We start from the raw sequence: 19,255 nt of genomic DNA on the forward strand, positions 1-19,255 counted from the left end.
GTCTTGCTCTCCGGTATGGTACCCTACCACTGTGAGCGGTCTTTTTTTGAGTAGCCAAATTAGTCTTCGAGCATACATTGCCAGTGTTCCGCTCTGTTGTCAGCCTACATCCTCTTTGTCTACAGGTAAAGGAGTTTGGTGCAGCCTTAGGTCACAGATTTGGGTGCTCGAGGGCAAGGAACGGAATTTTATATTGAAACCCATCCTTATGTCACAGCAATGGGGAGGGGGATGCACATCTGGCCTATATCCTAAATGCACTGCCCCTCTGCTAACCTCTAGGACATAACCACAGAAGATAGATAGATATATATATATAGTAATGGTGCTGTGTAAACTAGTATTTGGCACAAGAACCACTAGTTCACCCCCATTGGCCAAATGCAACATGGTTCATAAGACAGAAGACCACAAAAGCCAAAAATACAGCCATCATCTTTATTATTTCTATCATACAACTAAAACAATGATTTAAAGTGAATATACAGGGGGTCTACAATTACAAGTGATTAAAATTTGTAACATCCAGGTTTAATTTCTGGAACACTTTACAATGTTATTTTGATTGTAATATGTGCTCTACACGGAATCTGGAAAGAACAAGTCAGATTATAAAGTCATTACTCAGAAATGGTACTCTCTCTCTTAGTAAATTAGTACAAGGCAGATATGGAAGGAAAGTGGGAGGCAACAAATTAAAAATATACAAAATCCCCATTAGTGCAGACTGGAGGCAAACAGTTATATAAAATAGGAGTCTGCAGTAGGTGGAGTTATAACCCTTTAACAATTTAAGAATAAATTTTATCATAATCTACCCTTGCTCCCCCCCTACCCCCCGTTCACATACACAACAGTAATGGCCTCTGCCTGTATGATAAACCAAGCAGTCATTTAAGAGGCTGAATATTGACTGATCGCACCAGATCTCTGGGAGCAGGTGACATCACTGAGGAATGATGGGACATTCAGTTCTGTCACTAGCTCCCTATCAATGGAAATGCCTGCAGCACTGTGAATATTGTTTAGCTCAATAAATTGTTGCCACCATTGGCTGTAGGCAACATGGCTGGATAGAGACGGATTAAGCATATGTCCAACATATAAAGAAACAAAGATAATGCAACAGACAAGAAGGGGAAAAGAAAAAGGCAGGTAGCACAGGTTACATTTCAGACTAGTTCTTTTCTCAGATTCTGGATTAGAAGATTGCTCATCAGCAAGTGCAACAAGTGAATAGAGGGCGAGAGACGGTGAGTGATTTAATAGGCAAGACAAGCGGAGAATTCTTAATAAAATGAAAATGCAGCACATCTGCCGATGGATCAGCTTTAAGCCTGCAGAAGTCCAATCAAGTTGCACAAATGGTCTCGTCACACCCTTTCATCCTCGGAATCATCTTCTGAAGCTATGGAGGAAGGAAAACAAATATTAGTGTATATATATCTATATCGCACATTGCTATAAATAGAAAGTTTAACCATAAAAATAAAAAATAAAAAATAACACACACACACACACACACACACACACACACACACACACGGTTTTGTTACTTTTGTACGGTTTTGTTACTTTTGTACTCACAGCTCAATCTAGAAATCCACAGGGGACACTGCTATATCCACTGTAAAGTCTACATTCATGTGTAATAAATGGGAGCTGGCACAGAGTAGTGACCGCTCCTCCCCTCTATAACCTTGCCCAACTCAGTCTTACGGTGCCCATGCACTTGTGCGATAAGATTTCCCACTGTAAGTGCTTTTCTCCCCAGCACTCGATGTTGCATGCCACCTGTGATGAAACATCTGGAGCTGGTAGAGAGCTTTCGGGCATCGGTATAGCGGAGCGGGTAGTAGAATTTGAAATTTTGAAAACACTGGGTGGCCCTCTAGGTTGACGAGGGCATTAGGTCGACATGCGTGTCACTTTTTTTTTTGGAGCCGACAGTGGCATTTCATGCCTTACCAGCCACTAGGGCATGGAGGGAGAATAAAAGTGTGCAAAGCATAGAGGGCCAACAATACTGTCCTGAAGAAAAGAGGTGGGACCCAGACCACTGAGCTAACAGTTCCAGCTGAAATATACTGGAGTGAAATCTGGCACACGGATTTGCCTCGAAGGCCGCCACCATACGGCAGAGTAGTCCGATTTGAGGCACCTGAAGGTATCAGTGCTTCTGTGGATTAGACAGACCACTGTAGGACTGACACTTTGTCCCGAGGGGGAAAAACAATTCCTTCTGATTATGGACATTTGGAAGCATCAGTGTTGTAAGTAATTTGGGAAGGTTCACAGTCAACCCATGTCGGACAAGACTACCTAAGTAGGTAGGGTGATTTCCCTACTTCAAATGTCACCTGAGAATTATCACGACCTTTGTAAAGACCATGGAGGCTGCTGAAAGGCAGTGCCTGGAACTGGTAATGAAGATCTCTCAGACTCCAGGGACAAGTAATCACAGAGCAGAGAGTTTATTTTGAACTTGAGCTCTCAATATTTGGCTCAAGAGCCTTCAAAATTAAGAATGGACAGTACTGAACATCTGGTTACGGTGCCATGAAAGGACTCTTGCCAGAAGCTTGTTGGCAGACACTGGCAAAAAAATAAATAAAAAAACACAACTTTGAGGTGGAGGAAAATAAAACTCCAGTTTGTACCCAATGAACGATAAAAATCTCGGTACTGGTTTACTAGCACAGCGCCCATCGCATACTATTAGTTAAGGTATGCGATGGGACCCGATATTCGGGTTTAAAGAGCTTCCTATACAATTTTAAAATCACGTTGCATCGCATGCCAACACCCGATTTTTAATTGTACGCCCACCCTGATGGGTAATGTCAAATGTCCCCCCCATTGTTAAACGCCACCCCGAAGCGTGGCGAGCGCAGCAATCCCACGAGGGGCGGCGGTACACATCCTCCGACCTTTTCATACCCCAACTATCCACGTCGGCGTGGAGTTGATTTTAGACAGTGTGCGCTAGACACGCTTCAGGCTCAGTGGCTTGCTGCGCTATATAAAATCAACTGCACGCCGACTAGTGGGGGGGTATGAAAAGGTCGGAGGACACGTACCTCTGCACTCACCACACTTCGGGTTGGTGTTGATAGTGGGGTGGAGTTAAAGGGGGGGGGGGGGGGGCGCATTTGACATTACCCATCAGGGTGGGTGTGCAATAAAAAAAAAAAATATCAGGTCAGATTGCATGCGATAGATAGATATCGGTGGCGCTGTGCTAGGAAACAAGAACCAAAATCTCATACCCACACATCCTGGCAGTATTGTGCCCAAATAACTTGAAACACCTGCAGATGAGCTATGATCCTGGTATTTGCCACGGGAGAGAGAACCCCAGTCACAGAGAAAAAAAAAAGTTCTCAACACTTGGTTGAGAAAACCAGAGCACTAAACTCACAAGTCGCTTCCGTAAAAGCAGCTGCTAAATAGTGGGATAGTCAGTCCACTGAAAGCACAGAAAAAAACAAAGAAGCAGCGCTTAAATGATAGAGAGGGTGAATCAATTAGGTAAGAACAATTACATTTTAATAAACCATAATTAATATACAGTACTTGTGTATTAGCCGGGCGCCCGGTAAGTAGTTTGCGCTGATTCTGACAGCACCGCTATGCTGTGTTCCTGCGGCCAGCGTAGTCAGTGTCAGAATCAGCATAGTGCGGCTACGTAGCCAGCGTCTGTCAGAATCAGTGTAGTGTTCCCGCATAGCGTGCTCAAACAGAAGTAGCGTAGTGTTGCCGCTGCCAGACAGTGTCCCTATCATAGGTGAAGGTGACGTGACAGTGTAATGGCTGCAGAACCTAATCTTTTCTCCTTCATTATTAAAAAAATAATAATCCAGTTAACACATGTTGTCATTACTGTCTCAGATGTATGATATGGTAGGTGTGACTGTTCCTGAAAACACCCCCACTATCCACACCAGCCCGAAACGTAGTGAGCCCCGTGAGGGGATGCATTACGCATCCTCCCGACCTGTTCATACCCCCACTATCCACGTCGGCGTGGAGTTGATTTTATAAAGTGTAACAAGCGCAGCGAGCCCCGCGGATTACTCACATGTTCCGCGTGCGCTCGCCACACTTTATAAATAGCAACTCCACGCCGACCTGGATAGTGGGTATGAACAGGTCGGGAGGACACGTAACGCGTGCGCTCGCCACGCTTCGTACTGGCGTGGATAGTGGGGGTTTGAAAATGCCTCCTTTGAGCATAGGACTTATTAAGCATGCGTCTGACAGCTGGAGCGCCTCTCCGCCGGCGTCCAACAGCGCAGGGGATCTGGCGATTATCGGCACTGTGTGAGAGGCGCACACTGTCTCCGGCTTCCATGCCAAGCCTAGAGCCGGGCTGCCGTGGAGTCACTACACTAGGAAGCCGTTGGACTACGCTGACAGCATAGCTTAGCCTACACATGCGTATGTATGCTAATTGGGCTCCCGGCTAATACACAAGTACCCAATATACACCTAGAATATCATTAAAATTGCAGCAGCGGTTTCCTGATCCTGTAAAGATTGAAAATGAACCAATGTATATAATCTGCACTGTCCATCAAAGACTGGGACTGCTGCTATTGTGGAGTCCACACGGCAATGTTATTCTGGAGGCTGCCTGAGGGAGTGCCTATTAAGAGGACTGTAGCCCACCTACAACCTTGCCGCAAGTTGTTGTCCTGGAAGCTGCCTGAGGGAGTGGATTTTAGATGACTGTAGCCCACCTACCACCTCGCAGCAAGTTGTATACAATAGTCGCAGTTAGATTCAGCCAAAGACATCCAATTCTTATGGGGACCAAGTGGTCGGAAGAGTAAGCAGGTAGGTCCAGTAGTGATGTCAGGAATCAGGAGGAAACACTAACGCGTTTCACTGGGCTAAATGCCAGCTTTATCAAGGTAATAGATTTGATTTTGCTTTTATAAGCAAAATAAAAAAACGGTCAAAAAGCGAAGTGTGTGTACACCCCTTAAGACCAAGTTGGGGAGTGGTATAGAGGGGAGGTGTGCACACACACACACACACACAATGCAAACTATTTTAAGTGCCAGTTTCAAGTTACTAGACTTCTATACCCACAGGAACGTCTACATTCCAGTGTCCCCTGCTGGATGGAGAAAAATAAATAAATACACACAGGCAGAAAACAATTAGGTCTAAGATTTGTTGCTCCATTCAGACACGCTGAGCTGTGAGCCCAATGCTGGAGAGATGAAGTGTACAAGATGTGACCCATTTGGGCACCCAAATCGCACTTAGGTCATGCCCAGCACGATCAAACATTTATAAATAAATCAATCCCGTTATAAGCAGCAAAGGTGTAGCAGAATACATCTATAAGTGCTCAATTCACAACTTACTTTCCAGGTCTTCCATGTGTGCCTGAAGTGTTCTAGCAAGGTTTATGAACTAGAAGATAAAAAACAAAGTAAAAAACACAAAACTTTATAGAGTTCAGTTACTCTGAAATTAATTCGGTCTGTGCTAAGTACATACAACAGTGTTTTGCTCTCATATGACAGTTACTGGCTAAGGGGCTCATTTTTCAACGAGTGATTGAAGTGGTGCATGATAAATATGTGCCAGCCAGCTACTAATTGGCAATGGCTTGTTCAATGACAGATAGGAGCCTATTGGATGGAGAACCATTAATCATGTTCACAAATCTGTTTTAAACCTAAATAGTCAAAGCAAATACTAGATCTTGATCAGCTTTGTACCATTAGCCATAAGCGCCCAATTGCCGGTGCTGTACAAATGCACTAAATAACAGCCACTGGGATTACTAACTCGCACTAGACCTAGTCTGAATGGAAATTTGTTGCCGCAGCCCAGAACGTGCACTTAAAGACAACTGAACACAAGAGTTTCAGAAACGCTTGCGGGACAAACTTCCAAGTTGAGGGTCATGTGTGGGTACCTGGTAGATTGACATGTCTAAGGCAATGTTTAAGACGTGCATTAACTCACTCTGACCCGAGTGTTTGCTTCATTCGTTGCTCCCAACATGTCAGAGAAACGCTGTTCACACAAGTGGAGTAATACAACCAGGTACAGACCAGAGCTTATGAATTCATATTCAGCCTGAAAAGAATCAAAGAGTTGGTGAAGTTACAGTGGTCACTAAAGCACAAAAAAAAAAAAAAACACCACAGCAATAGAACAGATCACACACGCCACAACCAATATAAAAGAACAAGTCGCAGGTTTAGTGCAACATGTATATGACGTGCTTCTAGAAATAGACTCCTCAAAACAGAAGGTGGCAAGCCACATACTCTAATCATACCGTCCTCACTCGCGCCAGAAAATTTTGGGGTATGGCCTATACTCGTGGCTCTCCCACAAGGCCACAACCCTGTTTTCACCACTGTGGGGCATGAATAGATGTGCACAGCATCTATTCCTGGCTACAGTGGGGACTCCCAACTGCCACTGAAGGCACTTACCCTCTCATTTGCGTGTGCCCGGTACAGTTCTTGGATGTCAAAATCCTCCAGGTTCAGCTCCAGCTTTTCCTTACACAACTCGCACGTAGTTATAGTTTCTAGACTGGAGCCTGAAAGGATAGTAGCCACTGGATGAAACAGGACAGCTTCAATGCTAGCCACTAGCACCCAAACTAAGATTTCTTGAAGCCCACCCCATTTACCACCAATAAACGGGAGCAGATGACTGTACAAGAAGGGTGAATAGCAGCCCTGGCTAAACCAGTCTTTGAAATAACAAGTTCATGTTTTCCAGACCACCTGTGGATCTGTAGAATGTGTCAGTTCAGAATGAACGCACCATCGAATGATGTGGAAGGCACACACACATCTAAAGTTGCTCAGAGCATCCGGTGAGGTCAGCTACCTGCCCCTGGTGCCCACGTCACCAGGCAATTTCCATGGGAATGCTGGACGTTCCCATGGGAGTGTTCCTCGGCCCGCCGCAATGTTTGGTGCGTGCAACCAGCAAATAATCTGTTCCCCGTGGAAGCACGCACAACACATCGAGCTCACATGCGAGCTAAAAAACCTGAATAAGGTCCCATGTTTGAAAAGGGAGTACGTATTATTACACCTGCGCACAAGCTAGGTGGTCTGGAAAACTAACTGTTAGTAGAAAGACAACTGTTTTGGCTGGCCTTGGTATGTCGTTATTAGTCTCCGCCCATTACATAAACGGAATACAAATTACCCTTAGACAAGATATGGTGACCATTTGCCAGACATTACAATATTGGCCAGAAGGAACAAACTAGCACTGAATGCAGAGGAATGGATGATGGGAATACTTTACGGGTGATTTATAATGTCTAGTCCAGGCATTCCCAACCAAGGTCCTCAAGGCACACCAACAGTGCAGGTTTTAGTGATATCCAGGCTTCAGCACAGGTGGTTTCATCAGAATCACTCAGGTACTAATTAAGTCACCTGTGCTCAAGCCTGGATATCACTAAAACCTGCACTGTTGGTGTGCCTTGAGGACCGTGGTTGGGAATGCCTGCTCTAGGTAGACAGTCATTAGGTCAACAAGTGTTTTTAGCCATAGGTCATTGCGTATTTCATAATGCGTTACCAAAAGCAAAAAACAAACCCGTGTGTCCATACATTTGGATACCACACTTTCTGGCTGATTATGGGCACATCCTATACGTACACATTTTAAGATTTCGGTACTTGTTTCCTAGAACGGCCACAATCGTGAGTGATCGTGGCTCTTAATTAAGGGACACGATCCTCACGATGTGGCCGATTTTTAACAATTTTTTCACTTTGATTGACAGAAATCGGGTCAATCGGTCGGTCGCGACCAATTAAAATCGGCCGCGATGCGACCGACCCGATTTTTCCATAGACTTCAATGTTAAAAAAAAATTTTAACATTGAAATCGGGAGGATCGCGTCGGTCTTGTGCCATTATAATGGCACAAGATGAGATGGACTTGATTAAGTCCATCTCACATAGGGTAAAATGATAAAAAAGGTGAAATGGCCCAATATGACCCATTTCACATTTTTTATGTGCCCGCCATGACCCCACGATAGACGTCAACCCGAAGCGTGGCGAGCGCAGCGAGCCCGCGAGGGGCGGCGGTGCGCGTCCTCCGACCTTTTCATTCCCCTACTATCCACTAGGGCGTGGAGTGAGAATAGAATAGTGTGGCGAGCGCAGCGAGCCACCGAGCCCGAAGCGTGGCGAGCGCAGCGAGCCCCGCGAGGGGACGCGTATACCTGTGAAGTTAGACGCGTCCCCTCGCGGGGCTCGCTGCGCTCGCCACGCTTCGGGCTCGGTGGCTCGCTGCGCTCGCCACACTATTCGATTCTCACTCCACGCCCTAGTGGATAGTAGGGGAATGAAAAGGTCGGAGGACGCGCACCGCCGCCCCTCGCGGGCTCGCTGCGCTCGCCACGCTTCGGGTTGACGTCTATCGTGGGGTCTAGCCCACTTAGTAACATTTGGGGGGGCAATTGAAACAAATCTGGTGAAAAAAAAAAAAAAAAAAAAAAAATCGGGTGAAAAATCGGTCGGTCGGATCGTATGCGACCAAATCGCATGCGATGGATCCGATTTTTTATCTTACGACCACAACGATCTAAATCGTTGTGGCCGTGCTAGGAAACAAGTACCAAGATTTCTACACAGAGAAGAGTTTAGTTTTGTGAGTGAAATACCAACTTTAACGTATGCAAAGAACTCACCAGAATTGATTTTGGCATGTAGCCATTTCTTCATACAATCCTGGTGTACATATTGCAGACTGCCAGCACATTTACATGGCTCAATAAAGGGATTGGCTGGAGTGGACATTCCAGTCTGGCAGATCCTGCACAAGTCACCCTCCTCCTCTTCAGAGTCCTCCAGAAGGAGGCTACAAATAAAACAAATGTTACAAAATGAAAAGTTTGTTTATAGATTTGCATGAAGACTGCAGACAGCCCAGCCAGTAGCAGATGTGCAGCATTCTCCCGCTTTACACCAATAGAGGTAAGAAGGCAATTTCCTTGTAGTTGCACTATCCATTATGTGCAAGTTGTGCGTGCATTAAAAAAAAAAAAAAAAAAAACACACTTATGGCATTCGGCTATTAGCTCTGATGCAGTTTTGGGCAATAAAAAAACAACAAATAGATATCTTGATGACCAATGGTCATTGTTGCTGGATCCACTTAATGATAAAAACAGACATGATGGGGGGGGGGGGGGGGGGGGGGGACTGTATTGAGTCCTCACCTATTATATTTGGAGATTTAGGACATAGGCGTTAAGTATGTAACACTATAGTTTCCTACATGGCTGTAACTAGGGTTGTGTAGCGTGCCACTGTACACAGTGCTGCAGGGTAGGAGGCGCTGTTGAGTGTAATTTGTTAATAACTTTCTCTTATACTATAGCTTCCCTCCTCGTTAAAGCCAGGCATCTCCCAACTATCAGTCTCCTCCCATCGCTATACAATATTTACGGGCTTGGCTTGAGTGTCCTTTTCTGTTCAGTCGCACTAGCCTTCATTCTCACCCTGCTCAGAAGGCTGAAGAATTCTGAATATTTGAAGCTCACCTCGTCCTCTGCCACAACTCCAATTGTTCCCTCACAGATCTACATTATGTAGTGCAACTGTGAAGGTGCCCATACACTAGTAAGATTTATCTTACTATCTGGGAGGTTGTCACTCATCCATAACCATGTTTTTGTTAGTTTTCCAGCACTTCCAAGCAAATGATCAACTGTCATTTGCTCTCATCCATATCCATGTTTTTGTTGCAATCAGATCTGAAGATAAATCTGCATGTGTATGGCCACCTTACAACTATAGTCGTGGTTTATGATGAGCATGAGAAGTGGGCATATTTCCTGTGGGGTTGGAATTGGTCAGTATCAATATTAGCTTGAATTGCATGCAGTATCAGATCACCATCACTAGACCACACTGCCAGGTGCCACAGAATGACAAAGCAGGTAGAGACAATTTGACAGGCAACCCACAGGGATAGAACTTTGACCAGGAAATATTCCCTGAGCTCAGAAAGCAAGTCTCTTATCTTAAACTTTTATACACATATACACACACACACACACACACACACACACACACAGTTGATAGTGGTATTGTAGGGTGTCCTACTTAAGATACGATAATGGAGTCAACACAAAGGATACCTAAATCTGTAAACTTTTATAAAAGTGAGGTGTATCTGTTCCTTTTTAAATGATGTAATGCTGGTACACAACATTTCTATCCAGTCTGGTGGGAAAAGAAATCTGGTAATGTATGAGAGCAAAAGACAATTGACCCCAAACCCTCAAATACAGACAGACCATGGTCGTTGGTCAAGCAGTTGTAACCAACTTGGTCTGACTTCCTGCATTTAGGAGCAAGCGCTCGATTGTCATTTGCTGCAATACTTGAATATTTTAGTTCCCACCGGACATGTTCAGATACGTATCCAGACTTAGGAAGTGTTGGCCAGCCACAGAGCCAGACTTGCCTTTCTTGAATTTTCTTTAGTTTCTCAGGATCCCTTGAGTTTTCGGATTTTTCACTTTGTCCATCACTTGTCCTACCTGAGGGAACGATATCCACCGTTATCATGACATTGTCCGATAAGGAACTTCCTAGTGCAGCTGGCACAGAGAAGTGTAAAAAAGAGCTGGGAAGCATGCCGGAAATCCCTGAATTTCTCCTATTGAAGAGGGAGTCTGCTATAGAAGCAGTGCTTGCGGTGATACTAGGAGAGTCTGCAGATATGGTCGAGTTGGCATTTGCTGCGGCAGCTCTTTGAGGAATAGTTTGTGCTTCATCTAATGTGGAGCTTTCTTGAGATGCCCTTCTGAAAGGATTGTGTATGCGACTGGAGTCAGAGGTAGATGATGCCCTGGCAGTTTCATCTCTTCCTTCCCGTCTTCTTCTAGAAAAGAGAGGCGTGCACCTATTTCTAAGGGACGAAGGCAGCCATGATCCAGGAGTCCTCGTATCAGAGTCTTCTGACCTGTAGCTTTCTACGTCAGAATCAGAACTTTGATTCGGAGACACTGTTGACAGGCCCCATCTCCGCCGCCTAAGAAACGCAAATCCCTGAGATTGTTCTGAAGGCCTAGTTTCTGTTTCCGTGTGGGTAGGAGTGGTAGCACTTGGTTGAGGAGAAGCATTGTGTAAACTAGAGGGTGTTTCTTCTGCATCGGATGACCTTCCATTGAGGGAATCCTGGCTGGATCTCCTCGAGAAAAAGGTGGAAGACATGCTTGATGCAAGGCGTGACAGTAAGTGCCTTGTTGTACGCCTGCCATCTGTATCTGTAGACTGGTCAGCAGCAGCTCTTTGCAGAACAGGAGAAACTCTTCCAGGTGTAATCCTTGCAGAGGCTTCATTTCTACTTGTAGTACGGTGGAAATCAGATGTGCTGTCTGTTTGTGGAGAACGTAGATCTCTAGAAGGTACTGGTCTTGAATTCCTGCTTGAATCTCTGAGCGAGGTACTCTGAGAAGGCAACTGGCGGTCCGTAGATGTGTTAAGTCGAACTGTGCTTAGTGAGTTTTCTTTTGGTCGTGCGCCTTGTGCATAAGAAGAAACTCTGTGCTGAAGATCTAGAAAGAAAAATCTACAATTAATCTGAACATTCCGGCTTTTTTGGTCAACAGTTCAATAATTACAGTAGATTCAGATGACCGGGTACATTAAATACCATTCAATGCAGGCCGGAACAGACCTTAGCGAGTAACACAGATGCAGCATTTGCAAAAGCGGCCAAGCTCCTGAATGTTTTATGAGCGCATTTATAAATCTGCATCTGATACAGAGGTGATAAAAATTGCCCCATTACGCAATGCGAGAAATCTTGCAGTGTCTTCAGGTATCACATGTAGCGCTTTTGAGGAAGCATTGTCCATGTGAATGTTTGCTCTAGCCTTCTTGGGGTATTTCCCCCCCAAACACTTATCTGGTAATCCGTGTCCGGATATGCGCATTCTGGCATTGGTCATCTGATTGCCGACTTCCAGTTCTGTAAGCCCATCACCTGATCTCAGCTATAAATGCCAATTTACAACAAACATGACATAACTGGGACCCACAGTGCAGGAGGTCTACAATAGCATAACCAGAGCCACAGAGGAGCTCATGGGAAATGCAATCGGATTACAAATCAGGGTCCTCTCCAGACACTTCAGTCGCTCACAAGAGGATCTGAAATACAAAGCAGTGTCAAACCCCTCACACTAGGTGGACCAAAATCACCTTCGAATCAAGGCTGGTGGCACTTCTGAAATAGATGCAGAGCGAGGGGTGGGAAACATACCCAGCCATTGAGTGGGCAGAACCATTGCAAAAATGAAGCTCATCCCTGGCCTGAAAGTCAGCGACACCACTAGCTGCCTCAAGCCCACTACAATGCTGGATTTAGATTACAAATAAAGCCTGTAAACAAAAACCATGCAATTAAATGGAAAACACTTACATGAAGGTGTTGTATCGCCATTTCTAGGTCCATAATCTAGAAGTCCATGTATAGGAGAGTCTGCTCTCCTTTCTCTCTCACGCTCCCTCGTCAGATCAGAGTGAAACATCACGGAAGTCGTCCTTGGTAACCGCCCGTAGCGACTGGATGAATCTGGAGACAACAACCCTTGGTTAAAAGATGCATATACCATATAAAACTAATGATGTGCAACTGTCATACACACGGATATCCTTTTATCTGTAAGCGAATACTTCTAGGAGAACGACCTCACACTAGCTTCCCAGTGGGGTTATTAATATAAAGCACATATATTAAATCAGTAGTTGGAGACATTAGCAGATATAATTCATAGTAACCATATATTGCGGTTCCTTATTTGCCCCTTGTAAACGCCCTTTTCTGGGTGCTTGATACATGAACCTAGGGAAGACCTGCCAATTATTCAAAAGCCTTTTCAGTGTCCTACCAAGAACTGCTGGTGTAAACCCAACGTGCACATCAATATTGAGTTACATATTATATACTCTTTTAGGAGTGTTATTTATGGGACACCTTTTCTCTTTCTATCCCTACATTCAAGAAAAGGATTTTACATACCTGGAGCTGAACTGTAGCTTGAACTGGTGCTTTTCACACTGGGTATAGGGGTAACACCAGAATAAGACAGCTTTGGCCTCTTGGAGTCCCAATCTTGTTGCTGACTGTGCAATCCAGAATAAGTGTTCCGGGCTCTCTCCAAAGGATCATGCCAAGATGGCTGAGTGGATGATACGGTGGACTAAAGAGAAAGTCAATTAATTTATTTTCACTTAACCTGAGAAATATGGAGCAGAGCCCAATTACACAGACTTTATATATGGAATAGAACCAGCAGAAGGGTGACTGCATGGAGCAACTCAAGTTTTGGGCCCATATTGCCCAGTCACTTGTCATAAAATGCACTGAATTGTGTTCACGAATTGTAAAGGCAGGCTACACTATGATACAGGGGTTCTCAAACTCAGTCCTCAGGACACCACACAGTTCACGTTTCCAGGTCACCAGACAGGTGCACTCATAACTGACCGACACCTATGAAAAGAACACAGGTGGAGCTAATTTCACTTGATTCTGTGAGGAGACCTGCAAAACATGAGGACCGAATTCCAGAACCTGTGTTATAATACACTCATAGCTACCCTATCTATAGCTAGGCAATCTTATACCGCTTACCCAAGCGGCATGCACATCACCTCAAATGGTCACACCTGATTGGCCAAGTAGGGATGGCTTTTTGTAGGAGGCAAGCAGAAAGTCACTGCTCATAACAGCTACCTGTCAACATGCCCAATATCCAGCTAGGACAAGTTCCATGACCAAGAAAGCCATTTATTGTCTGGCGTGTACCCAGCTTACTTTAGAGGAGTTGCAATTTTGATACAAACTGGAACATCAAATCCTCCACAACATCTAACATGTTTGCCTTATTGCCGGCCAAGTTAATAGCAACTTCTCATTTACATGCAGCATAGGGGAGATCACTAGATAGTTTGCAGTACCATGTGAATACCATATACTTTTAGGGGGGGGGGGGGGGGGGGGGGGGGGGGGGGGGGAATGCAATGGATCACGGCTGTCGGGAGGCATCAACAGCCGTGATCCGGCATTGCATACCCCCTTTACACTGTACATGTAAAAATATATATTTTTTTATTAAAGCAAATGTAGTGCTGACTAGATAACACAACTAGACAATTACTTACAACCCTGCTCCTGTTCGCCAAGAAGCTCCCGGATAGAGGGCGGTCATATGTTCCTGAGCAGCGCTGATAAGTGGGGGATGTAGTCTTCCAGGGATGCTCGTGGCTATCCCGGTCTCTAACTGTCCAGTCTCTGCTTGAAGTCCGCAAGGAGCTGGAGTCCTACACAGCAGAAATAGAAAGTCTCAGATCTGCATTGAAATAGGGGCAGTTTATAGAGCGGTCCCAATACGCGCTGCAGTAACAACGCAATAGTCTGGACTGAGAAAACGGACAAGACCTGGCAGGTTTCTCTCATGGTACAAAACCAAACCTGATCTGCAGAATTATTCATAGGATTTCAGTCATTTGCAAGACTGACAAATATAAAATGTTCTTGCACGAGTGTAATCTCCTGTACCTACATGCAGGATTCAGGTTAATTATGCAACTATTCTCACGCACAACCTTATTTTCAGCAAACTTCAATTTAAAAAATAAGGAAGGGGGGGGGGGGGGGATGCAAATAGAAATAAAACTGGGCACATTTAACAGTTGCTTAACCCATAGAGAAAGTAAATATTAAGGCTCCGCCGTCAAGCGGCTTCCCCTAACTCTTCTCTCGGCAGTGTGTCATTTTTATCAGCGACCATCTCCGGTCGCTGTTGAAAACGGGACACTGAGCAATTTGATTGCCTGCGATCATATTGCTCTGTGTACACAGCTTAAGAAACAATGTTTATATACAAAGTACTTAATGAAGGGTGTGCAATGAAACGAGTTAGCTGCTATGGATTTCATGAATCTAAGAAGCTGCATGCCATCATCATTATCCTACATTTTGAACAGTTTTAATATATTAAAACATATACTACAAAAGTTATATACTGAATAACTAAAATCCATGATCTTGTTTAATCACTGAATACAGACTCCCTCCAAGCTGTACTTAGTTGGAATTAAGAGTGCAGAACCAGTGAAGCGATGTACCCAATGAGCTGTCACTCAAGACACCATATACATTCTACGAGGAGCAAGGAAACAGGTAGAGCTGGACTACAGTGGTCCCCCTGCTTCAGTGTCCTTTGTGGTTGAAGACTATCTAAAGTCTGATCACACTTTCTGTAATCCAGACATTGCATCCTCATGATCCAGTCAGACACTGGCTTCAGCACAACATGCACTACTACAACACACCCTTATGCGGACAATGGTCATTTTGTGCAGTTATGGAGGTGAAGACAATTCCAGGATATTTAATAAAAAAAAAAAAAAAACACATACTAAGACCTTTACCCCAGGCTGCAACTCATCCTCATCACACCTGATTCATCTGGCCTGACCTTAAACACTAGTCCCATACAGTTTAGCGGTTTGACCATGCTTAAACTGTTGCAGAGCATGCTGGGATGTGTAGTTCAACAGCTGGAGGGCCGAAGTTTTCCCATCCTATAGCAATCGAAACGTATTGGGCTCACGCTGTCATAGGTTACTACTACCAATTGTAGTCATGTGGAGCGTCGGGAAACCAACAGTCAGTCATTAACCGACAGACTGACCGCCTCCCTAGACACGGCAGATCTGTATACCCATGTGGGTTTGATTTATAAAATAAAAAAACAATTGCTTAAACAGGCTTTTAGAAATAGCCAAGAAACAGCAGACGTCAGACACCTAAACACAATCTGAAGAGGAAAAAAAATGCAACCTTTAAGTGTAACTGCAGTGTGGATTTAGGGAAGGGGGGGGCAATACTGTGAATGAGACTTACCATTCTGAAAATCTGAAGACCTGAACGTTGATCCAAATGATGCCTATATGTCATGAATTGGTATCTTTCAGTACAGCCGTTTGTTTTAAATGATCCACACTGATGGAGAAACCAATTCATCCTTTGGAGCCTGTGAAGGGTCACAAACTTAGCACTGTATTAGTTTACCAACTCAGAATAGTTTGTTACCTGCCATTCCAAGAATACAGCATGAGAGACTAACCTGAGCATACTCAAGTCTGCACCAAGCTAGAAATATCAGCAGCAAATGGACACCAACAGATCATCCAGACCAATAGGTATACATTGTGGCTTAAAAAAATTGCACCAAAAGCACAGGCGTGACCTGAATTTCTGGACATTTCAACACTGATCAGCCCCAGTTACACGGAGCCTAGGCCTGGCTTGCATGTCACTCAGGCACAACATTGGAGGTGGACCTCTGCATAAATAGACAACCAGTAACCTTTAAAGCATAATCTAGGTCGAATAACAGTCACCTGGGCCACTCAACCAGTGTTATTTTTCAGAGACACTTTTACACCAAGCTGTGACCTGGGTGCATGGCAATAGTCCAGGTTAATGATAGATATTTGCAGTCTGTAGCTAACTCTCAAGGCAATATTTTATTGGACCTACCAGTGGCGGCTCTTACCTCGTCAGAGGAGAGGGGCTGCCAAGATGCGCCCCTCCAAGGCCACCGCTCCTGGTCCCCGCCGCCTCCATCTTGTCCCTATAAGGGTCACAGAACTGGCGCATGCACAGTAGCCTCTTCAGTACTGCACATGCACTGGCCCAGCCTCTATGGGGGCTGCTTCAGGAGCAGACCTGTACAATTGTATTGCCGGTCCCGGCGCATGCGCAGTATCTCCCGCAGTACTGCGGATGCGCAGAACCTGTTTTTAGGGGTTGCTGCGCATAGGAGGGAGGAAACACCTCCCAATGGGACTGCCTTGCTTCACTGGCAGGTCGGACTTCCAATAGCAAGTCACTGCCAGTCACAGTGAAGCCAGGGCAGTCTCACAGACTGCATCTGGCTTCACACAGTGGCAGATTTTACCTGGGGGGGGCTGCAGCCTATAGGTGAAAACCGCCACTGGTTCCTACATTTAATCTCCCAGCCTAGTTTACAACTCCAGTTACCTGAACCACCAAGTAAGCCGGTTTGTAATCATTCATGAGAATATGTACTCAGCCTAGTATAGGGCAAACATACAAAACCTCATGTTTTGCCCCGACCCTGGTTCACTTTTCCACGTACCTACAGCTAGGGTTGATGATACACGTTCACATGCAAGCACAAGTTATTTTAGAGGCAGGGGGGAAAAAAAAGGAAAGATATAAAAAGTCATGTCTGGGAATCAACTCCCACTAAATGATTCTGTAATGACCAGTAAAGTTACCACTGCAATAAAGCTCTATGAAAAAAAAAAAAAAATTTGATAATGCCACTGACAACATTTGGTCAACTGCTACCCCAGTTAACTTATTCAGAACTTGGACATACATTATTTATACAACATTAAGTTGCCTCAAAATGATAAGCTACACCATTTAATTCCATTGTCCCCATGGGTACTTGTGGATTATCACGGCTCCCATCGCATGCCATATATAGTGGCATGCGATTTTGTCAAAATCGTATGTGATCGCATCGCATACGATTTTGCACTGAAAAGCATCCAAATGCATTGGAATTAGTATTAAACATGTTCAATGGCCCCCAAATGGCATTTTTTCGCAAACCCGAAGCGTAGTGAGCGCAGCGAGCCCGCGAGGGACGGCGGTACGCGTCCTACGACCTTTTCATACCCCCACTATCCACGTCGGCATGGAGTTGAGAATAGAAAGTGTGGCGAGCGCAGCAAGCCCCGCGAGGGGACGCGGACACCTGTGAAGCCCGTGAGGGGACGCATATACCTGTGAAGAGAAGGTATCCGCTGCGCTCGCCATGCTTCGGTGGCTCGCTACACTTTCTATTCTCAACTCCACGCCGACGTGGATAGTGGGGGTATGAAAAGGTCGTAGGACGCGTACCGCCGTGCTCGCCACGCTTCGGGTTCGCGTTGATAGTGGGGGTGGTACAGCCTCAAAAATGCCATTGAACATGTTTCATACTAATTCCAATGCATTTGGATGCTTTTCAGTGAAAAATCGTATGCGATGTGATTTTTTTGCATACGATGGCCATCGTGGGAGCCGTGATAAGCCACAAGTACCTCCCCATGCATCAGGACTGTGTTTTGCTAATTCCATACCCACGTGGATGGTAAATTATGGGAAAATAGGATTTAAAAAAGCCTAAACAACCCAAAGTTTAGAGCTATAACATTGTAAAATAATTTGCAGCTCAGACTGGCTCTGCTGCAGGTAAATGGTTACTTAGGGACCACCCCTATATAGGAATTTGCACACCACTGTAAACACAAAGGAAGTTGAAACAGTCACAGGAGGATTAGTAAGTCTTACCTGAATGTCAGTATCACGTCTCAGTGAACTGTCTCTTGTGCGATATGTTTCATTGTGGCTTCCTAGCCTACCTGCTCTTAACATTTGAGTACTTAAAGGAGTGGAGGGGCAAGGCTGGACAGTTATCCGTCGGGGCAACCTTGAGGACTTGGGTTCCATTTTTAAGCCTGAAAGAAAAACATGAGTAGAGCAAGTCACATAAAAGATCCAGAGCCAGCACCAGTAAAACCACAACAACCAATATTTGATGTTACCATTATGGGATAGCAAGTTTATAAGAAAATGCCATGTTATTCGTAGCTTTCGGATGTGACAGTTGGTCATACGCCTGTGCACCTGCAGCCAGGTGGAAAATGAGGGGCAGATTTATTACGCCCGGTGAAGCGATAGTGTCTGGTTTTTATCCCCGGCCAATCAGCTCCTAACTGTAGTTACAGGCTTAGTTTGAAAAATGACAGGTAAGAGCGGATTGGCCAGTGATAAAAACCAGACACTTTATAACTTCACCGAGCTTGATAAATCTACCACTGAATTTGGAGCATTGAGCAACCAGTTAGAGAAATACTGCCCTAAGTAACAGCCAACACCAACTCGAGGAGGACACATCGGCCAGATCTAAAGCCAGGTACACATCAGACACTATAAGATACATTATCATTCATGATTTCCCTTGAACTCCCAGGATTCGTTATTGAAATAATGGGAATCCCAGGATTGAGAGTATCAGCTTCCAGATGCCGAGCCAGTAGCTGCTGTAAAGTAGTCCTTAAGCAGGTAGGTTGGGGTCAGACAGGGCAAGGGGGGGGGGGGGGGAGGTGCGTGACCTATCATCATGTCGCA

General features: G+C 45.0%; 1 protein-coding gene across 2 annotated transcripts; it reads right to left on the reverse strand.

Moving 5' to 3' along the window:
* Window positions 1–424: 424 nt before the first annotated feature.
* Window positions 425–18,609, reverse strand: MARCHF7 (membrane associated ring-CH-type finger 7). 2 transcript variants are annotated; one of them, XM_083153974.1, is made up of 10 exons: window positions 18,416–18,609; window positions 14,200–14,358; window positions 13,055–13,235; window positions 12,455–12,607; window positions 10,490–11,585; window positions 8,706–8,875; window positions 6,468–6,577; window positions 5,995–6,102; window positions 5,379–5,427; window positions 425–1,408 (listed from the first exon to the last, which is right to left on the reverse strand). In XM_083153974.1, exons 1-10 carry the CDS (start codon window positions 18,572–18,574, stop codon window positions 1,374–1,376), a joined length of 2,220 nt encoding a protein of 739 aa, XP_083010100.1. In that variant the 5' UTR covers window positions 18,575–18,609; the 3' UTR covers window positions 425–1,373. The 2 variants fall into 2 exon arrangements, with proteins under 2 accessions (XP_083010100.1, XP_083010099.1); XM_083153973.1 differs by having other exon boundaries at window positions 5,989–6,102.
* Between the last annotated feature and the right edge of the window lie 646 nt (window positions 18,610–19,255).

This window comes from Crinia signifera, chromosome 7 (genome assembly GCF_055691185.1).
Source record: "Crinia signifera chromosome 7, ASM5569118v1, whole genome shotgun sequence".
Classification (NCBI taxonomy): domain Eukaryota; kingdom Metazoa; phylum Chordata; class Amphibia; order Anura; family Myobatrachidae; genus Crinia; species Crinia signifera.